Source organism: Sphaeramia orbicularis, chromosome 3 (genome assembly GCF_902148855.1).
Source record: "Sphaeramia orbicularis chromosome 3, fSphaOr1.1, whole genome shotgun sequence".
NCBI lineage: Eukaryota > Metazoa > Chordata > Actinopteri > Kurtiformes > Apogonidae > Sphaeramia > Sphaeramia orbicularis.
The window spans coordinates 19,309,858-19,328,126 of NC_043959.1; the positions used below are offsets into that span (position 1 = coordinate 19,309,858).

At 39.9% G+C, this 18,269-nt stretch overlaps 1 protein-coding gene across 5 annotated transcripts in view; it reads left to right on the top strand.

Moving 5' to 3' along the window:
* The window catches only part of LOC115416729 (C-myc promoter-binding protein-like), a 138,856-nt gene that overhangs the window by 61,382 nt on the left and 59,205 nt on the right, over positions 1–18,269 (top strand). For all 5 annotated transcript variants that reach the window (XR_003935017.1, XM_030130579.1, XM_030130592.1 and 2 more), the window contains exons 6-11: positions 10,411–10,700; positions 12,374–12,440; positions 14,174–14,232; positions 14,876–15,020; positions 15,403–15,578; positions 15,930–16,030. Coding sequence is in view for 4 of the 5 variants with exons in the window: in XM_030130579.1 (XP_029986439.1) it covers positions 10,411–10,700; positions 12,374–12,440; positions 14,174–14,232; positions 14,876–15,020; positions 15,403–15,578; positions 15,930–16,030 (838 nt within the window). In the remaining variant the exon portion in view is untranslated. The remainder of the gene's footprint in view (positions 1–10,410; positions 10,701–12,373; positions 12,441–14,173; positions 14,233–14,875; positions 15,021–15,402; positions 15,579–15,929; positions 16,031–18,269) is intronic.

Here is an 18,269-nt window from a genome sequence, read left to right on the forward strand (position 1 = left end):
TGAATGTTTACGTCTTTGAGGGATAAAACAATACAATAACTTGTCTGAGTAATGAGGTTTCGAAGAGTAGTGGGCTTGATCAGTCTGAAATGAGTGGGAACGTTGTGGGATTTTTTTGCGAATTTTATTGCTGGAATCTCGAAGCAAAAATGTAGCATGCCTTTCTTGAATTTGATGGACCCTTTCATGTGTGATTTGTTGATGCAAATTATCATTTAATCCATTAATCATTAGTTTGTTGACCTTATCGATCGATTGATTGATAAGCGATTTTCCTGAGAACCTGAATTTCTCTTTCAATAGGGTCTATAAGAATAAAAGCTAAGTATTGTTTATATACTTCATGAAAAAAGCATGTCATATTCCTTAATGACTGATTTCTTGTACCATTGGATACAGAACAGACAATGACATTTATAGAGTAGAACTGAAGAAATTCTGCAGAGAAATTCAATAAAGTAAATGGATCTGAAGAGGGCCAGTTTAGAAGAAATGGGCATTTCTGACTTGGCATCACTAGCTGACATTATGGAGCAAGATATCAGCAGAGATGCCCCCACCCCCCGCTATTTTCTCGTGGCCATTGGGGTGACTGTGAGGCATAATGCGGACATACAGTACCTGTGGCCCGGATCAGGAGCCTGGAGGATGTTTTCTACTTCTGTCTCACTGATCAGATAGTCCAGATGACCGTGGACCAGACCAACCTCCAGGAAAAACGCTCTGGGACCCGTCTGATACCGACCCCGCATTTGCACGTGTATTTAGGCGGGGGTGCAACACTCAACCTTCGGACAGGTATGGACAGGGTGACTCCCCCATTATTCAACTTCAGCGATGAGGCCTAGTTTGGGCAGTGGCACCCCCTACTGTCGACACCACAAATCCCGCCGTGGAGAAGGGCAGTTAATTAGAGCTGCACAATATATCGTTTGAGCATCAATATCGTGATGTACATGTGTGCAGTAGTCACATCGCAGGTCCTGCAATGTAGGAGGTCAATGAACTTAATGTGTTTTCATCTAATTTTAAAGGTACCTGACACGCACTGCACGCAGCGATCCACCAATCACAATCGTTCTTAATCAGTTTGGAGTGAGTCGCTGGTAACAATATTGAAAAATGAGCAACGAACAACAGAAAATCACCGTAAACGAAGACTTGGTGCCAAAAAGAAAAGCAATGTCAGTTATCTGGAATTATTTCAGCTACAAGGAGGGTGAAACTGAAACACGTGTTCTGTGTCAATAGTGTGTTCCACCTGTTGCCACAACGAGAGGAAACACAACTAATTAGTTTGACCATTTACGTCAGCACCACACAGCTATTATAGCCTCCTGAGTACTTTTCATATCGCAATATATATCACATGGTTAAAAAAATCGCAATGTCAGTTTTTTTCCAATATCGTGCAGCCCTACAATTAACTGACAATTTCTTCAAGCAAATTCTTATCGACAATTAATTGATAGTCAATTAATTGTTTAAATCCCTAGTTCCTCAATATTTTACATAGAATAAGAATAAACACGTTATTATTAAATGTATGTAATATGAATGTGTGTCTGCAGGTGCTTGTTTCAGGGGTCTAGTTTCTGCTCATTTCTCTTCTTCCATTCGACTGGTAAACATCTCTTCGACCCGGTCATCCATCAGTGACCATTAGACTCTGTACAGCTGACACGACCACACAGTGAGGGTTCAGGAAATCCACAACGGTCCACATGCCAGAGGGGAAACTGGGTCAGGCCTGAATGTTCTTGTAGAGTTTCAAGGTTTCACTGGAACATTTGACCTAAAGATGCAGCAGGAAAACAAACACAACAACAGACTTTCATTGTGTAAACTCATCCCTCCTGCTGGCTGTCCTGTTCAGTTACTAAAGTAAAGTCATTTACGTCTAGATGTAAGATTCTACATCCTTTAGTTGGATTAGTCACAGCAGTATTATGATAGTCAATTAAACCTTTTAAGACGATTGTATCTCCGGTGTCACATTTTTTCATTCACTGTCGTTCAAGTTAAAGTAACTCCTGAACCGTTCTCGCTATTGCCACAATTCAAACAGCATCTGATAGCTGAGATTGGGTTCTTTTTATTGTTGTATAACAGATTATGGTAGAGGCCTGCATTGGCTGAGGGGGAGGGGTGGAATTGGGCGGAGCAGAGAGCAGCAGAGTGCAGTTGGTGAGAGAGAGATGGAAGATTCTTTTTACTTGTAGCAGCGTTTTAGTAAGGTTTTAGATGTGTTTTGTGATGAATTCTTGTAAATAATTATATATAATAGAAATAGTGCTGTTGTGGAGTGTTCTGGTAGAGTGTTTTGCTGTGTTTATGTGTTTTGGGGTTTTTTTGCCTTTTTTCCACTGTTGATCTGTATTTTTCCTCATTGACTGTTGTATTTTAGCTATAAATATTATATAAATGCACATATATACATATATATTAAACTCTCTAAGACTCTGCCGCATATATCATCACCAGAACCCCCTCCATGAGTCACATAATACCTGTCCTGCAGCAACTTCACTGGCTTCCTGTTCAATTCTGTATTATGTATAAAATCCTACTTCTCACCTTCAAGGCCGTAAACAGCCTCACCCCTCAGTACCTCACTAACCTCCTCCACAGAAACATTCCCACCCACACTCATAGGTCATCTTCATTAATCCAACTTGCCCTCCCACCTGCTCACTTGCCCACCATGGGGTCCAGAGTCTTCAGTCGTTCAGCCCCCGCCTCCTGTAAACACATAAAAAATTCAGACTCTGTCACCACCTTCAAATTCTAGCTTAAAAATGATTTATTCAGACAGACTTATTCAGTTCCATAGTTTTACTTTTGTCTGCTGCCATTTTTATGTACCTATGTGGTTTATGTATATGTATTTGTGTAATTTTGTTTTATTTTAACAATTTTATACGTTGACCTTGAGTGTCCTGAAAGATGCCTATAAATAATGTGAGTATGTAATATGTAGTAGTCCTTATATGTGTTGGAGTTTTAGCTGCTGGTTGATGAAAACTGGCATTCTGAGAATTTACCATAATCTTTTTGACTAGTTTTTGTGAACATTTTGTGAGTGATAAAAAGTAAATACTATGTATACTTGAAATGTGTCTCTAACAGTAGCTCACTCTTAAAAACCTGGCATTACCGAAGTATAAGGTAGATTCAGAAGTTGCAGAAAAGAAACATTTGCACTGCGATGTCGTCCATTCAAGTGACAAAAACACAAAAATATGACGGCAAATCATGTGTTGAAAGGCCTCATGTTGAACTGACAGGACACTGCATGCATCATGCATGGGTTGTTTTGGTCAAAAGAGGGGTTAAACTGTGCCCCAGCGGAACCATTGGGCCTTTTATTTATGTTGTATGGGAATGTCACACAACAGGGGGTTTGGTTTGTGGGGGGAGGTGGTTGTTGTACTGTTATACAACTAAAGGGTTAGAGTCAGAAAAGTGGCTCCAATGTGGCTCAGGATTCAAGAGTTGGAAGTGATGATATGATGATAGTATGATCTGTATGATGGTATTATAGCATTTGTACTGATCTGTCGACAGATTCAGGTAAATGCATTGATTTGTGTCCATGCATTAAAGTGTTGCTCTGTTAAGGTTAAGGTTAACTCACTTAATTATCTTCTAAGGGAAGTTCAGTCTCTGAATTTTACCCATAATGCACTAGGGATATCACAATACCAAAAATTCAGGAATTGATACCAATACCACTAAAAGTACACGATTCTCGATACCAAAGTCGATACCACGGTTAAAAAAAAAAAAAAATCATATGAACTCATAAACTTAAACGAGAAATACTTCAAGTATTTGCATATAAATGAATACTGCTATTGCCTCTAGCTCTCTCATCTGGGCACTGGCAGTCACAGTTTTCTGCTTTGAATGCACGGACGTGATTGGCTGAGTGATATCACGTGGGATGGTTCTAAATACATGCAATTGGTCTGTGTGTTTCCTCATCTACTGTAAGCTGCGCTGGTTAAAATAGAAGTGCTCCACCACCGGCTGTAGGTCCGGGTCCAGACCAGACCCGAACTGTAGTCCACCTGTTAGTGACTGCTGGTGTAGTTTGTTGTTGTCAAAATTTCATATCGGTGGTGGCCCGTCTGATGCTGTAAAAACTGCGTGGGACCACCGGACCAGTGCCAGTGTTGAGCCCTGATGGTATCGCATGACAGTTGTTTAATGATGAATAACAGAACTCACCTTGAATTCTTTAAACAGATCTGGGTGCCTGTCTCCAAGGTGCTTTGCTACTTTCAGGGTAACCCCCCCCCCCCGTTTGAATTCCTTGGTGGTGGCATTTACACAGTGGCTTATGCGTGTCAATAACCACGTCGTGGTCGTCTACCTGAAAAATTTCCACGCATGACTTTTGGTCCTTTTTTGTCCATTAGATGAGGTGGAGCATTAGCTACAGCTGTGTCCATTCTTTCATGAGCTGCTGTACCTGTTGCATGTGTACTGTCGGCACGCACTGACCCCATCAGTTACGGAAGAGTAGTAGCCTGCCGATAGTATTGATTCTCAAAAAAATTAGTATCTACGTTTTTTAAATTTTTTTATTTTTTTTTAATTATTTTTTTTTTTATCTTACTATCGAATGGTATCGTGAGTATCGGTTCTTATGACATCCCTATAATGCACACACACGGTGCCTAGCTGTTTACATGAATTCCTCAGTCATGCAGGGCTTAAATGGTCTAAATATGATGGTGAACTGTTTCCACTGTCATTTATTGGTGTTATAATATAAATAAGTGATGAGAGCAGGTCAGATGGTGTTCAGACCCTGCTGATCAGAAACCTGGTTGATATAAGACTCGGATAAACATTCAAGTGGGTCAGTCTCCACACGCACCTACATTCTTAGATTTCACAGAGCCGTCCCACTGAGCTGCTCTGTGGGTTTGGAAACGTTGAGGATTGTGTTGGATTATCTGATTGTAAACAAATCACACCCACCACCTCCTGATGGTTATGCAGCGACGGCCGCTCGGATCAGGGCCGAACGCTGCTGCCAAAGCCTGCGCCATCACACCAGAAATGAAGTACAGTAGATGATCCAGTAGAAGTCAGGAGATGAGGGGGGTAAAGGTCTGGTGGCAACATGGTCCTAACCACAGTAACTAGAAGTCCAACTGCAGTGACGAACAACCAACCACTCTCACATTCACACCTGTTAGATTAACCAACTAACCTATCATGTGTTTGGATGGTGAGAGGAAGCTGGAGTACCTGGAGAGAACCCATGCAAACACGGAGAACATGCAAAGTCCACACAGAAAGATCCCTGGTTGGAATCGAACCCAGGACCTTCTTGTTGTGAGGCGACAGTGCTATCCACCGCCCATTATGAGACATAAAAAACCTAATGTTTTTCTATCTGTCCCATGAACAGAAATATGTATGTATGTATGTATTTATTCGGGACAGTGCATATTAATGAACATCTATGCAGCTGTAAATATGCCAGATTGTAGCAGCAGTGCTAATTTCCATCTGTAGTCCCTAGGCAGGTGACAAGAAAGACAGCTGACAAAAGACAAAACATCATAAAAACACACAGAACAACACAATGACAATCTACTGATGGTCACAGGCTTGGTTTTCCTTCATCCAGTATTTAAGTTGTGATTTGAAGGAGGCATATGATTGCATATGTTAGATAAGAATGTGTATTTTTAACTGCTCTAACATTTTTATACATACATAATAAATACATGGCAAAGACATATAATATTAATATTAAGTTGAGACGGTAGATTTGTTTTTGTTGTTGATTCTTTTGTTATAATGAGAATGATCGATGATGTACACATTTAATTTATTATAAGCAGTGTGTCAGGTGAAAAGGATAGGATAAAAAAATGCTTTTACTTCTAGCCTATTTATTTTTTTGGTTTTTGTGTTTATTGTGGTTGTTGTGCTGTGTGCGGCGATTAATGTACAAACCAAAAATAAACCATTCAGTCATAATAGACAGGGTGTGATTTGTAGGGGGTGGGGGTGGGGGGGATCAACCCCTCCTCTGGTTTTTGCATCCCTACTTCTGCTCACTGAATTTCATCCTTGGGGGGGGACAACCAACCAATGTAAATAACAGCAGGTTGGGTCAGTATTCTTCCACCTGTGTCCAACATTACTGGCACTAACGTTCACTTGAACCGAACTGTCGGCAGTCTCTGAATTCGCGAATGTCCCTATGCACTGGGGCACTGTAAAGGGGGGGTAAATGTGACAAATTCATGGGACCCAGCATTTGTGGGGGTGTATAGAGCAGTGGTGGGGGTCCAGTGGATACAGGTTAGAAGTTGTGAAAATTTCTTGTACGATCCGTTGTATGAGAGAGGAATAGAAGCAGGGAGTTGGACGTAGAAAATATGTAAAGTTTCACTTTCATTTCATGTCAGTGTTAGTTACGTTAGTTACGGACTGTACCCCCATGTATATAACTGCTGTGCCCCCTCCCCCGACAAAAAAACATCCACCCCTCTGTTTTGTTTTTTTTCATGTTTTTGACAAATCGCACCCTGATAATAGACATATGGTTGCAATGATAGCACAAATCGATGTGACATTTAGGACTACATTAGAAGAAAATAACATTTATGTCATTGTCATGTTCCTTTCAGTTCTTCTGAACTACTCATCTACAGTGCTTTGATTTCAGAAAACACACTGTTGTGTGTGTGTTAGAATAAACTAAAGTTCATGTGGTTATTCGTCATAGGTTTGGTGTGTGGGGGGTATTGATTCCCTGCTTTTAAACCCTAGTAACCACAGTTCAGGAACAGTGGACAGACAGGCAGTGGCTGTGTAAATCCAGATCAAGGCCGGAACCTCGGCCAAGGCCACTGAGAGGAGGGTTAACGGACAACGGGAAAACCCCTCAAACATCAAACACCGCACAGAATGAACCAGGCTCTGATCCAGGACCTGATCCAGGACCTGATCCAGGATCTGATCCAGCATCTGATCCAGGATCTGATCCAGGACTGTTTGTATTATTGTATTTTGTGCACTATCGAAAGGAATGACAGATGAACAGAATGTCAGCTTTAGGAGGCTTTAATCTGAGGCCATCAGAGGATAGTGTTGTTTATATTATGAGCACGATGAACAAGAGTAAAGAAAAACAAAGCTTTTTACTGAGAGATGACCAAATTTAACCCATGAAGACCCAAACAGTCACTGGAAACCAAAACCATCTACTGATCTAAACTGTTTAACACCTGTTGATCCACTAATCCTATCAATCCATGTAAATAATTGGTGTAAAATACAGTTATTCATCTTTTCATGGTCATCAGATATGACCCATTTGGATCAGAAGCTCCGTAGTTACCATGGAAACACTGTCATCTCCTACAACATTGATTCACTAGTAAACCCATGGAATTGGATCGACAGTGGATAAAATGAACAAAAATGAATAGGAAAAAACCCATACAAAATAATCACATGAATAAAGGGGCAAATAATAGACTAAAATTAAGCAAAAAAGAATAAAATAAGCAACAAGATGAAACTTAAGAAAAAGACAAGAAATTAACAAAAAGAAATGAAATTTAAAAAATTAAAATGAACAAAGAAAGAAAATCTACAAAATCATGAATGACATGGAGATAATAAGCAACAAAATGAACAAAAATATATAATAAATTGACAAAATAATAAGTGACGTTAACAAAATAAGCCACAAACTGAACACAATTGAAGAAAAAAATAATAAAATAGGCAACAAATGGAACAAAAACAGCTAAAGTAATCAATAAAATGAACAAAATAAATAGAAGAAAATTAAACATTGATTCACCAGTAAAACCCATCTACTGATCTCAACTGTTGAATACCTGCTGATCCACTAATCCTATAAATAAATGTAAATAATTGGTGTAAAATACTGTTATTCATCTTTTCATGGTCATCAGATATGACCCATTTGGATGTTCAGAAGCTCCGTAGTTACTATGGAAACACTGTCATCTTCTACAGCATTGATTCACCAGTAAAACCCATGGAGTTGGATCATTGACAGTGGATGGAGAGGTTGTTTTTATGTTCAGTTACTGATATCTTTGCTAATAAAGTCACGTTTCCTTCATTTTTGTCTGTTTCTGATATAATAACTATCCATTTCAATCTGTGATTTTATGAACATCTACATGATCAGTCAATTAAATATGGGGAAATACCTGATTTTCACTGAAAAAATGTAAAATAAAGAGGATAATATTACAGTAAATGGTCATAAATCACTTAAACAGGTTAAATATACAGAAAAATTCATTTGCAAATTGATATCAAAGTAACAGTGATGATGACAATTACTTTCATTGTGACTTGGATTCAGATCAGATTTGATTAAATCACAGGGATTTTGATGGAGTTATTAATATTTCATCTGAGCCCAGAGGTGTTACACTCATCGGTGTCTTCGGTGTGTTCGTTATCAGACACTCTGGGTTCGTTGTTTGCTTCAGGGGCAGGTGCAGATAAACCGTTAGCTTTGATGTGTGTGTGGATTGTGAAAGTCTCCTGTTTCCAGTAAGTGAATGGGTTTATTTGGCCTCATATTGTCTGTAGTTTGGTCACAGCTGACACTCAGACCTGATGTTCAGTGAAGGTTTAACCAGGGTGAGCTGTACTTAACTAATATCATATGTACTTCTGTCCCACTTCAGAGGCTTCAACACCTGCTTCTTCTTTTCAGTATTACATAAACCAGACACCTCAATCAGTCATGAATCTGTTCTGGATCCAGTCCAGTTCAGTCTGTGTCCATGATCAGATGAACTCAAACAGAGCAACGGTGTCGACGTCATTTTAGTTCAGGTTCTACATTCAACCGGGTCAGATCAGTAAAATAATACCAGGATAACCTATGAATAAAAACTCCAAATTTATCTCTTTATGTTAAAAATCAAAAGTGCTGTTTTACCAACATGACAGATCACAGTAGATCTACAAATACACACAACATTTAGTAACAGGCAGAACATTGGTACAATTATATTTATTTTTAGGTTGTTCATGGTTGTTAAGATTATTTACACGTTTGTGAAAAGATAGTTTGTAATTGTAAACATTTTCATCATATAATTTTACTTTCACACTAAAAAAGAGAAAATCTTTTAGTTGCCATTATTTCTATTTTGTCATGTTATTATTTTACTGCTCTGCTCCACTTCTGGTTGAATTGTTCTGTTTGTGGAACCTGAACTAAAATGATTTTGATATCTTTGATTGTTAATAATTCAGAGTAATTTTTGCATTTCACAAATTCATCCCATGGGCCTGGTTGGACCCTTTGGTGGGCTGGTTCAGGCCCCTGGGCCGCATGCTTGACACCCCTGATTTAGAGTGTATATGGATGTAGTTCAACTAACAAGTCAAAGTACACACTTTTACAATACACTACAGGTGATCCTCCTCTTCCTCCTCCTCCTCCTCCTCCTCCATGTAAAAGGTTCATCGTAGGTGTCTAATCAGAATACTCAGTCCAGTTGAAAACATGTTGGATTCCATCAGTGACTAAAGTCAGTGTCTGTGTTCCTCCTCCTCCTCCTCCTCTTCCTCCTCCTTCTCTTCCTCCTCCCCCTCTTCCTCCTCCTTCTCTTTCTCCTCCTCCTCCTCTTCCTCTTCCTCTTCCTCTTCCTCCTCTTCCTTCTCCTCCTCCTTCTCTTTCTCTTCCTCCTCCTCTTCTCTTCTTCCTCTTCCCCCTCCTCCTCCTTCTCCTCTTCCTCTTCCTTCTCCTCCTCCTTCTCTTCCTCCTCTTCCTTCTCCTCCTCCTTCTCTTTCTCTTCTTCTTCCTCCTCCTCTTCCTCTTCCTTCTCCTCCTCCTCTTCCTCCTCTTCTTTCTCTTCCTCCTCCTCCTCCTCCTCCATACATCCCATCCATGTCTAATCAGAATAATTTCAGTCCAGTTGAAAACATGTTGGATTCCATCAGTGACTAAAGTCAGTGTCTGTGTTCCTCCTACTCCTTCTCCTTCTCTTTCTCCTCCTCCTCTTCCTTCTCTTCCTCCTCCTTTTCCTCTTCCTTCTCCTTCTCCTCTTTCTCCTCCTCTTCCTCTTCCTTCTCCTCCTCCTCCTCCTCTTCCTCTTCCTCCTCTTCCTTCTCCTTCTCCTCCTCCTTCTCTTTCTCTTCCTCCTGCTCTTCCGTCTCTTCTTCCTCTTCCTCCTCCTCCTCCCCCTCTTGCTTCTCTTCCTCCTCCTCCTCTTCCTTCTTCTCTTCCTCCTTCCCTTTCTCCTTCTCCTCCTCCTCCTCCTCCATACATCCCATCCATGTCTAATCAGAATACTGTCAGTCCAGTTGGAGACATGTTAAATTCCATCAGTGACTAAAGTCAGTGTCTGTCTTTCTCCTCTTCTCCTCCAGGTTTATGGAGCTGCCATTCAGTTCTATGAGCCCTATCCACCAGAGTGTCTGACGGATCAGCAGTTGTCACAGCTGGGTCTCCTCAACCCAGATCCTCAAAAACCCTCCAGCACCAGCAGCTCCACCTCCAGCTCCAGCTCCAGCTCCAGCTCCAGCTCCACCTGCTCCATCTACACCAACAAGTGTATCTGCCTTCTCTCCCATTGGCCCTTTTTTGACGCTTTCCGAAAGTTCCTCACATTCCTTTATCGCTACTCCATCTCTGGGCCCCACGCCCTCCCCATCGAGAAGTAAGATTTATATCTCACACATTTATCTGCTTCTTAAAACACATCTTAATGGCTCAGTGTTTAATATTCAGTGATGTTCCTTATGAAAGTGCCACATTAGACCAAGGGATCTGGTGTTTTTATCAGAATCAGAATAGTCTTTATTGTCATTTTATTTCAATGACATTATTAGTGCTACTCCAATCAGTGCATATGAATAAAAAAACAATTTGTCAGAAAATAAGAAAAGAGCGAATGTAGAATTACAAAAAAAGTAAAATAAGAAAATAGAATATAAAATCAATCAATCAAAGTTTATTTATATAGCACTTTACAACAACATGAAGAAGACCAAAGTGCTTTACATCTAAAAGCATGATTAAATTATGAGATAGAAACAGTTTAGTCAAGTACCATAAATATGCATGAAACAATAGGACACAGTGATAAAAAAAAGACCACAGATTAAAACCTAATAGTGTCTCAGTGCTAAGGGTTAAAATTTAACCATAAGTAAAATAAGAATAGAACTAAAAGTGGAATGAAATAAAAATAAACATTAAATATGAATAGACACAATATAAACAACATTAAGAGTGTGTGTGTATAAATATATATATATATATATATATATATATATATATAAAACAGTATGTATAGCTATGAAAGTCTATATAAAAATATTGCATTTATGTTTGAATAAATACTGTATTGTTATTGCAAGAACAGAGGATTATTGCACAACTTATTTAACAATTCACATTATACTGGGTTATTGCTCATTATTGGAAGTGATTACATGAGGATACATTGACGGAAGTGACTGTACAGAAGAACATTAGTTTATTATGAAGGGGTTGTAGGTGCTGAACATCGGCAGCTTGACTGGTTCGATGTTTCAGCTCATGTCTGACAAGCTCTGGTCGACTGATGGAAAATTTCAGGTGTAGAGAACCAAAGTCCCGCCCCTTCCTGTTGTGTTACATAGGACCTTATTCCAGTATAACAGTCAATGGAGAAGGACAAGTACATTTGTTTGAATTATTCCATTTCTTGTCAGTGTAAAGATAATTTTCCAAGGGAATAAAGTGTGTTTGTTGTAAAACTGTTGAAGTATCAGACTGTAAAAATCTGTAAATATAAAAACTACACACCTGAAAGTCATGGAAGTGTCGTCATGGTAACTGCCTGAGTGAAGATGTCTCTGCAGCTTCAGTCAAAGCAGTATTTTTTTCTAGATTTAAATAAAATAATTAGCATTAATAATAACCTCAGTGATCACATGAAAATCCGTAGGTGGAGGTGGTAGGAACAACTATTTACAGTCTACAATAGATTAGAGCTGGAAATGTAGGAAACCGCACAAATACTGGGTTCACTGTGGGCAAAAGTGTCCAATATCTGATGTTTGTACTCATTTGGTAAATGATAACTGGATGAATATTTACAAATGAATGAGGCTAAACAGGAAACGTGTTGAGTTCCTTGTGATGAAAGACTTTTTTAACCTCCGTTTTCCTGTCTCTTCCTTCTGATTCCTGTTTTCTGTCGTACAGAATAAATAAACCAAACATCCCAGCGTATCCCAAGTCTAGACCAGGTGCAGTCTGGATTTGAACCCAACAGGAGACTCATGCTCTGTCGTGTTTTTTCCTGCTGCTGTCTTATATTCTCCTCATTTTTCTTCTTTTCAGGCACATCTCTCATTTTATGCACAAAGTCCCGTTCCCGTCATCTCAGAGGCCTCGCATCCTCGTGCAGGTATTTTCACTTTAGTCCTTAAACAGGGGTGTCAAACATATGGTCTGCGGGCCAAAACCGGCCCACCGAGGGGTCCAATCTGGCCCATGAAATGCAAAAATGACACTGAAGTTATTAACCGTAAAATCATTTTACCTCAGGTTCCACAGACAGACCAATTTGAGCTCAAGTGGATCAAAAGAGTAAAATAATAGCATTATAAACTGTAAATATTGACAACTCTAAATTTTTCTCATTGTTTTAGTGTAAAGAAAGTATATTTTATCGAACAACCATGTCCATTCTGAAATCTCTATGTGCAATTATCACAATTTTCCACCTGTTACTAAATGTTTTGTGTATTTGTAGATCCACTGTGATCTGTAAGTTATAATGTACATGTGTAAATGATAAACTGAAGCTTAATATTGCTAAAATAGCACATATTTTTCTTAAGAAATTTCAGGTTGTTCATGTTATTCACATTTTTTAAAGGATAGTTTGTAGATGTACACATTTTCATAATGTACTTTTTTCACTCTGAAACAGAAATGTTTGTAGCTGACATTATTTATAGGTTATTATTAGAGCTGCACAATATATCGTTTGAGCATCGTCATCGCAATGTACGTGTGCGCAGTAGTCACATCGCAGGTCCTGCAATGTAGGAGGTAAATGAACTCTACGTGTTCTCATTTAATTTCAACCTGGGTACTTGGCACACACTGTGCACAGCAATCCACCAATCACAAGTGTTCTTAATCAGTTTGCTGAAGCAGACCACGCCCCTGCGCATGGAGTGAGTCGCTGGAAACAACATTGAAAAATGAGCAACGAACAAGAGAAAATCACCAAAAACGAATACTTGGTGCCAAAAAGAAAAGCAACCTCAGTTATCTGGAATTATTTCGGCTACAAGAAGGATGAAACTGAAACACGTGTTCTGTGTTGACAATGTCTTGCATCTGTCAACACAACAAGAGGAAACACAAGTAATTAGTTTGACCATTTACATCGGCATCACACAGATATTATATCCTCCGGAGTATTTTTTCATATTGCAATATATATTGCAGGGTTAAAAAAAATCGCAATGTCAGTTTTTTCCAATATCATGCAGCCCAAGTTATTATTGTTTACTATTGCTTATTATGTTACTATTTTACTGGTCGGTGGAACCTGAACTAAATTGATTTTAACATTCTTGATTACCTCCGCCAAGGAGGTTATGTTTTTGCCAGGGTTTGTTTGTTTGTTTGTCTGTTTGTTTGTTTGTTTGTTTGTCTGTTCGTTAGTGTGCAACATAACTCAAAAAGTTATGGACAGATTTGGATGAAATTTTCAGGGTTTGTTGGAAATGGGATAAGGAAGAAATGATTAAATTTTGGTGGTGATCGGGGGTGGGGGGGCCCACGGGGGGGGGGCCACTGATCAGCCTTGGCGGAGGTCTGCGTTCTCCGAGTGCTTCTAGTTGTTAATAACTTCAGTGTAATTTTTGCCTTTCATAAATTCATCCCATGGCCCTTTGGCTCCTGGTTTTGGCCCCTGGAGCGTAGGCTTGACACCCCTGATGTAGAGTGTAAATGGATTTGCTTTGAAGTGTTGGGGTGTTTAACATGTACCTCAGTGTCTTTTAGCCTGTGGGTTTTCGCTGCCGTTCTAGATCCTCCATTATGGATGAACGCGTAAATGATTCAATGCACAGATTTCTGCTTTGGGGAGTTTTTAATCTCACGTTTGCACTGTTTCCTCAGCTCTCCCCTCATGACAGCCTCATGCTGAGTCAGCCGGTGTCGTCGCCATTACCGCTCAGGTAAGAACAGCTGTGCACATCACCTCCACTCATTTAGGTCCAGTGGATCTGACGTTTACTGCTCTGAGCTCCTCAAACAAGCAGTTGGAGGTGAAAAAATACAACATGACAAAGGCTGAGATGAGGATCTAGAGCTGCAGCAACCGGGATATGATCAACACATTATTCATCTAGACCAGGGGTGTCAAACATATGGTCTGTGGGCCAAAACCAGCCCGCCAAAGCATCCAGTAAAATAATCAGAATAAATTAACAGTTTCAACATGTCATGTCCTGGATGTGTTTCATTTTCTCCTGAAACATCCAGTTTTGACCTCGATGGAACTGAGCATGTGCAGAAGAAGCATGTGAGTTTGGAGAATGGAGCAATTATTGGCACAGTTCAGTGATTCTTAATGCAATAAATGACAAATGCATGGGGTGAACAACCGCTGTATTAGGTATCAGTCTGCAAACCTTTAAATAACCCTTACTTTAAAATACAGTAAAGGTAGGAGATGCATTAAACTGAAACAAGAGGAGAAAGGAACACAAAAATAACTAAACGCAAAAGAAAAGAAGAAATCAAATGAATAAAAGCACTTATAAGTATAAGATTTTGAAGACAGTAGGATGGTGTCATGGCTGTTGTTTGTTTTTGCAGTGGAGGCCGGTTTTCCACGCTGCTCCAGAACCTGGGACCAGAGAACGCCGTCACTCTGCTGGTGTTCGCCGTCACTGAACATAAGATCCTAGTCCATTCATTACGGCCGGCGGTGCTGACCAGCGTCACCGAGGCTCTGGTGTCGGTACGTTGTCCAGAGCATAAGCACTTTACAGAAATTAGATTAAATTCAGTTAGATTAGTTTAGACTAGACTAGACTAGATTAGATTAGATTAGATTAGATTAGACTAGACTAGATTAAATTCAATTAGATTAGTTTACATTAGACCAGATTAAATTAGTTTAGTTTAGATTACACTAGATTAGATTGTTAGATTAGTTTAGATTAGACTAGACTATCATAGATTACACTAGATAATAATAACACTACTACTACTACTACTAATAATAATGATAATATTAAAAGAAAATGAACAAAACCAAACAAACTTTGCACCATGTAAACTGCACATCTCACACCATTCTGTTGATGTGATGTGTTGATGCTCATCCTCCTCTTCCTCAGATGATCTTCCCCTTCCACTGGCCGTGTCCTTACATCCCTCTGTGTCCCCTGGCTCTGGCCGACGTGTTGAGCGCCCCCTGCCCGTTCATCGTCGGGGTCGACTCCCGGTATTTCGACCTTTACGACCCTCCGCCGGACGTGAGCTGCGTGGATCTGGACACGAACACCATCTTCCAGTGAGTGTGGACTCTTCTCCCTCTGACTCAGACGTCCTCGGTACCGTTCAGACAGACTCTGTTCTTCTGCAGAACCCATAACTGCAGCCTCATGAGTTCTAAGTTTAGAGCGCAGGTCGTTTTCCTGCCGCAGAATTCGGATGGAAACGGTTGTTTTTGTAGCGTGGGCCTCGTTGTAATATGAGGGGAGGGGTGTGCTGTGGTGTGTGGGGTAAGGTCAGGGATGGTTCACAGCCTTTTTGGCCTCATTAGCAGACAGACGGCATTGGGCCGGGGTGGTCTGAATTCCCTCCATGTTGGTTTTGGCCTCTCAGCCTCTGCACGACTCACCCTGTGCCTCTGCTTTTCCAGCAACGAAGATAAGCGAGCACTCACATGGAAGATCCTGCCAAAGAAAGCCTGTAAAAACCTGATGAATGTGCTGAGCAATCTCCACCAGCAACTGATAGACGGTGAGCACTCGGGTCACACTGTTTATTTGACTCCTCTGATGGGTCTGCTGTAGTTCTTGGGTTTGTGTTCACTGTGAAGTATAACAGATGTTTAACTACAAAGTAAGAGTGATTGGCCTGCCTTCAGTTTTTACATCACATGAAAAAACACAATTTGTTCTGTTAACATTATGTTGTCTCAATGAAACATCCATAGTTGTGTGTATCTGTCTTTGTTCCACAATAATAACAATACCAACAACAATAATAACAACAGTAACAACATTAACAACAACGATCATAATAACAACAGTAATAACAAGTACATTAACAACATTATTAACAACAACAATAACAATAACAATAACAACATGAACTACAATAACAACAATAACAGTAATAACAACAACAACAATAACAACAATAATAATAACAGTAATAACAACAATAACAATAATTGAGGCCGTTTCTTAAAAAGGGCATGTAGTCATCATAAAACTCAAAATAAGATCAAATTAAAGATAAAATTGAGTGAAATAGAAATTAACTCATAATATGCCTTATAAAATATATTTCCAGCTTCGAAATAAGGCCTGAGTTCACTGAAGGAAAAGGTATCTGCCAGAACGTCACTGAATATACAGTCGTCCTCAAAATTATTCATACCCCTGCCATTTTTTTTGTAACTTTTTGTTTTTGTGATGAAATGAATGAGTTTTGTCAAGTTTGTTTGTGACTTATATGTGATACACAAGTGAGGAAATAAGAACAAATGATACTTGGAGAAATACTTTATTTCAGGAGTATTTTATTAGAGGATTTCCAAAAAAATGCCACGTTCAAAATTATTCATACCCTAGGTTTACTAAGTCCAAAGTCTTTTCTTAATAGTCAGTCGAATAGCCTTTGTTCTTGATAATGGTTCCTGTAAGTGTCCACAGGTTCTCTTCTGTCTCCTGTGGGGTTTTGGTCCACTCTTCCAGGACCAAAGCCTCTAGCTGGGTCCGGTTGGATGGTTTCCTACCCATCACGCTAGTCTTTGGCTCCCTCCACAGATTCTCTATATGATTTAGGTCAGAGCTTTGACTGGGTCATGTCCTTGAACCACTATTGCACTACCTTGATGGTATGCTTGGGGTCAGTGTCCTGCTGGGACGTCCAGTCAGGACCAATCTAGAGTTTCTCAGCAGACACTTCCACATTGTCATCCAGGATGTTGATATAATCCTCCTTTTTCATGATGCCCTGTATCTTGATGAGGTTCTCGGTGCCGCTAGCAGAAAAGCAACCCCATAGCATTATGTTGCCACCACCATGCTTGATGGTTGGGGCTGTGTTCAGCTTGCGTTCTTCTCCTTGCTTCCTTCAGATGCAGTCAACATCCATGTGGCCAAACAACTCCATCTTTGTTTCATCAAATCACTGGATTGATGACCAAAAGTTTAGATCTTGGTTAAGAAGAGCTCTAGGAAATGCCAGATGAGCCTCCTGATGTTTCATCCTGAGTCATGCCATCTTCCTGTGTCTGCATCCATGGAGAACTCCTTTGTGCAATACTGGCTGGATGGTTGTCTGTCATACCTTCATACCTCGGTTATTTTGGTGGCAACATAATGCTATGGTTATAAGCTATAATGCTAGGATGCTTCTCTGCTAGTGGCACTGGAAACCTCATGAAGTTACAAGGCATCATGAATTTAACATAATTATATCAACGTCCTGGATGACAGTGTGAAAGTGCTGAGAAACTCTAGACTGGTCCTGATTGGATGTCCCAGCAGGACACTGACCCCAAGCATACCACCAAGGTAGTGCAGGAGTGGTTCAAGGACATGACCCAGTCAAAGTCCTAACCTAAATCATTTAGAGGATCTCTGGAGGGAGCTAAAGACCAGAGTGATGGGTAGGAGACCATCCAACTGGACCCAGCTGGAGGCTTTGGTCCAGGAAGAGTGGACCAAAACCCCACAGGAGACAGAAGAGAACTTATGGACACTTACAGGAACCATTATCAAGAAAAAAGGCTACTCTGTTGACTATTAAGAAAAGACTTTGGACTTAATAAACCTAGGGTATGAATAATTTTGAACATGGCGTTTTTTAGAAATCCTCTAATAAAATACTCGTGAAATAAAGTATTTCTCCAAGTATCATTTGTTCTTATTTCCTCACTTGTGTATCACATATAAGTCACAAACAAACTTGACAAAACTCATTCATTTCATCACAAAAACAAAAAGTTACAAAAAATGGCAGGGGT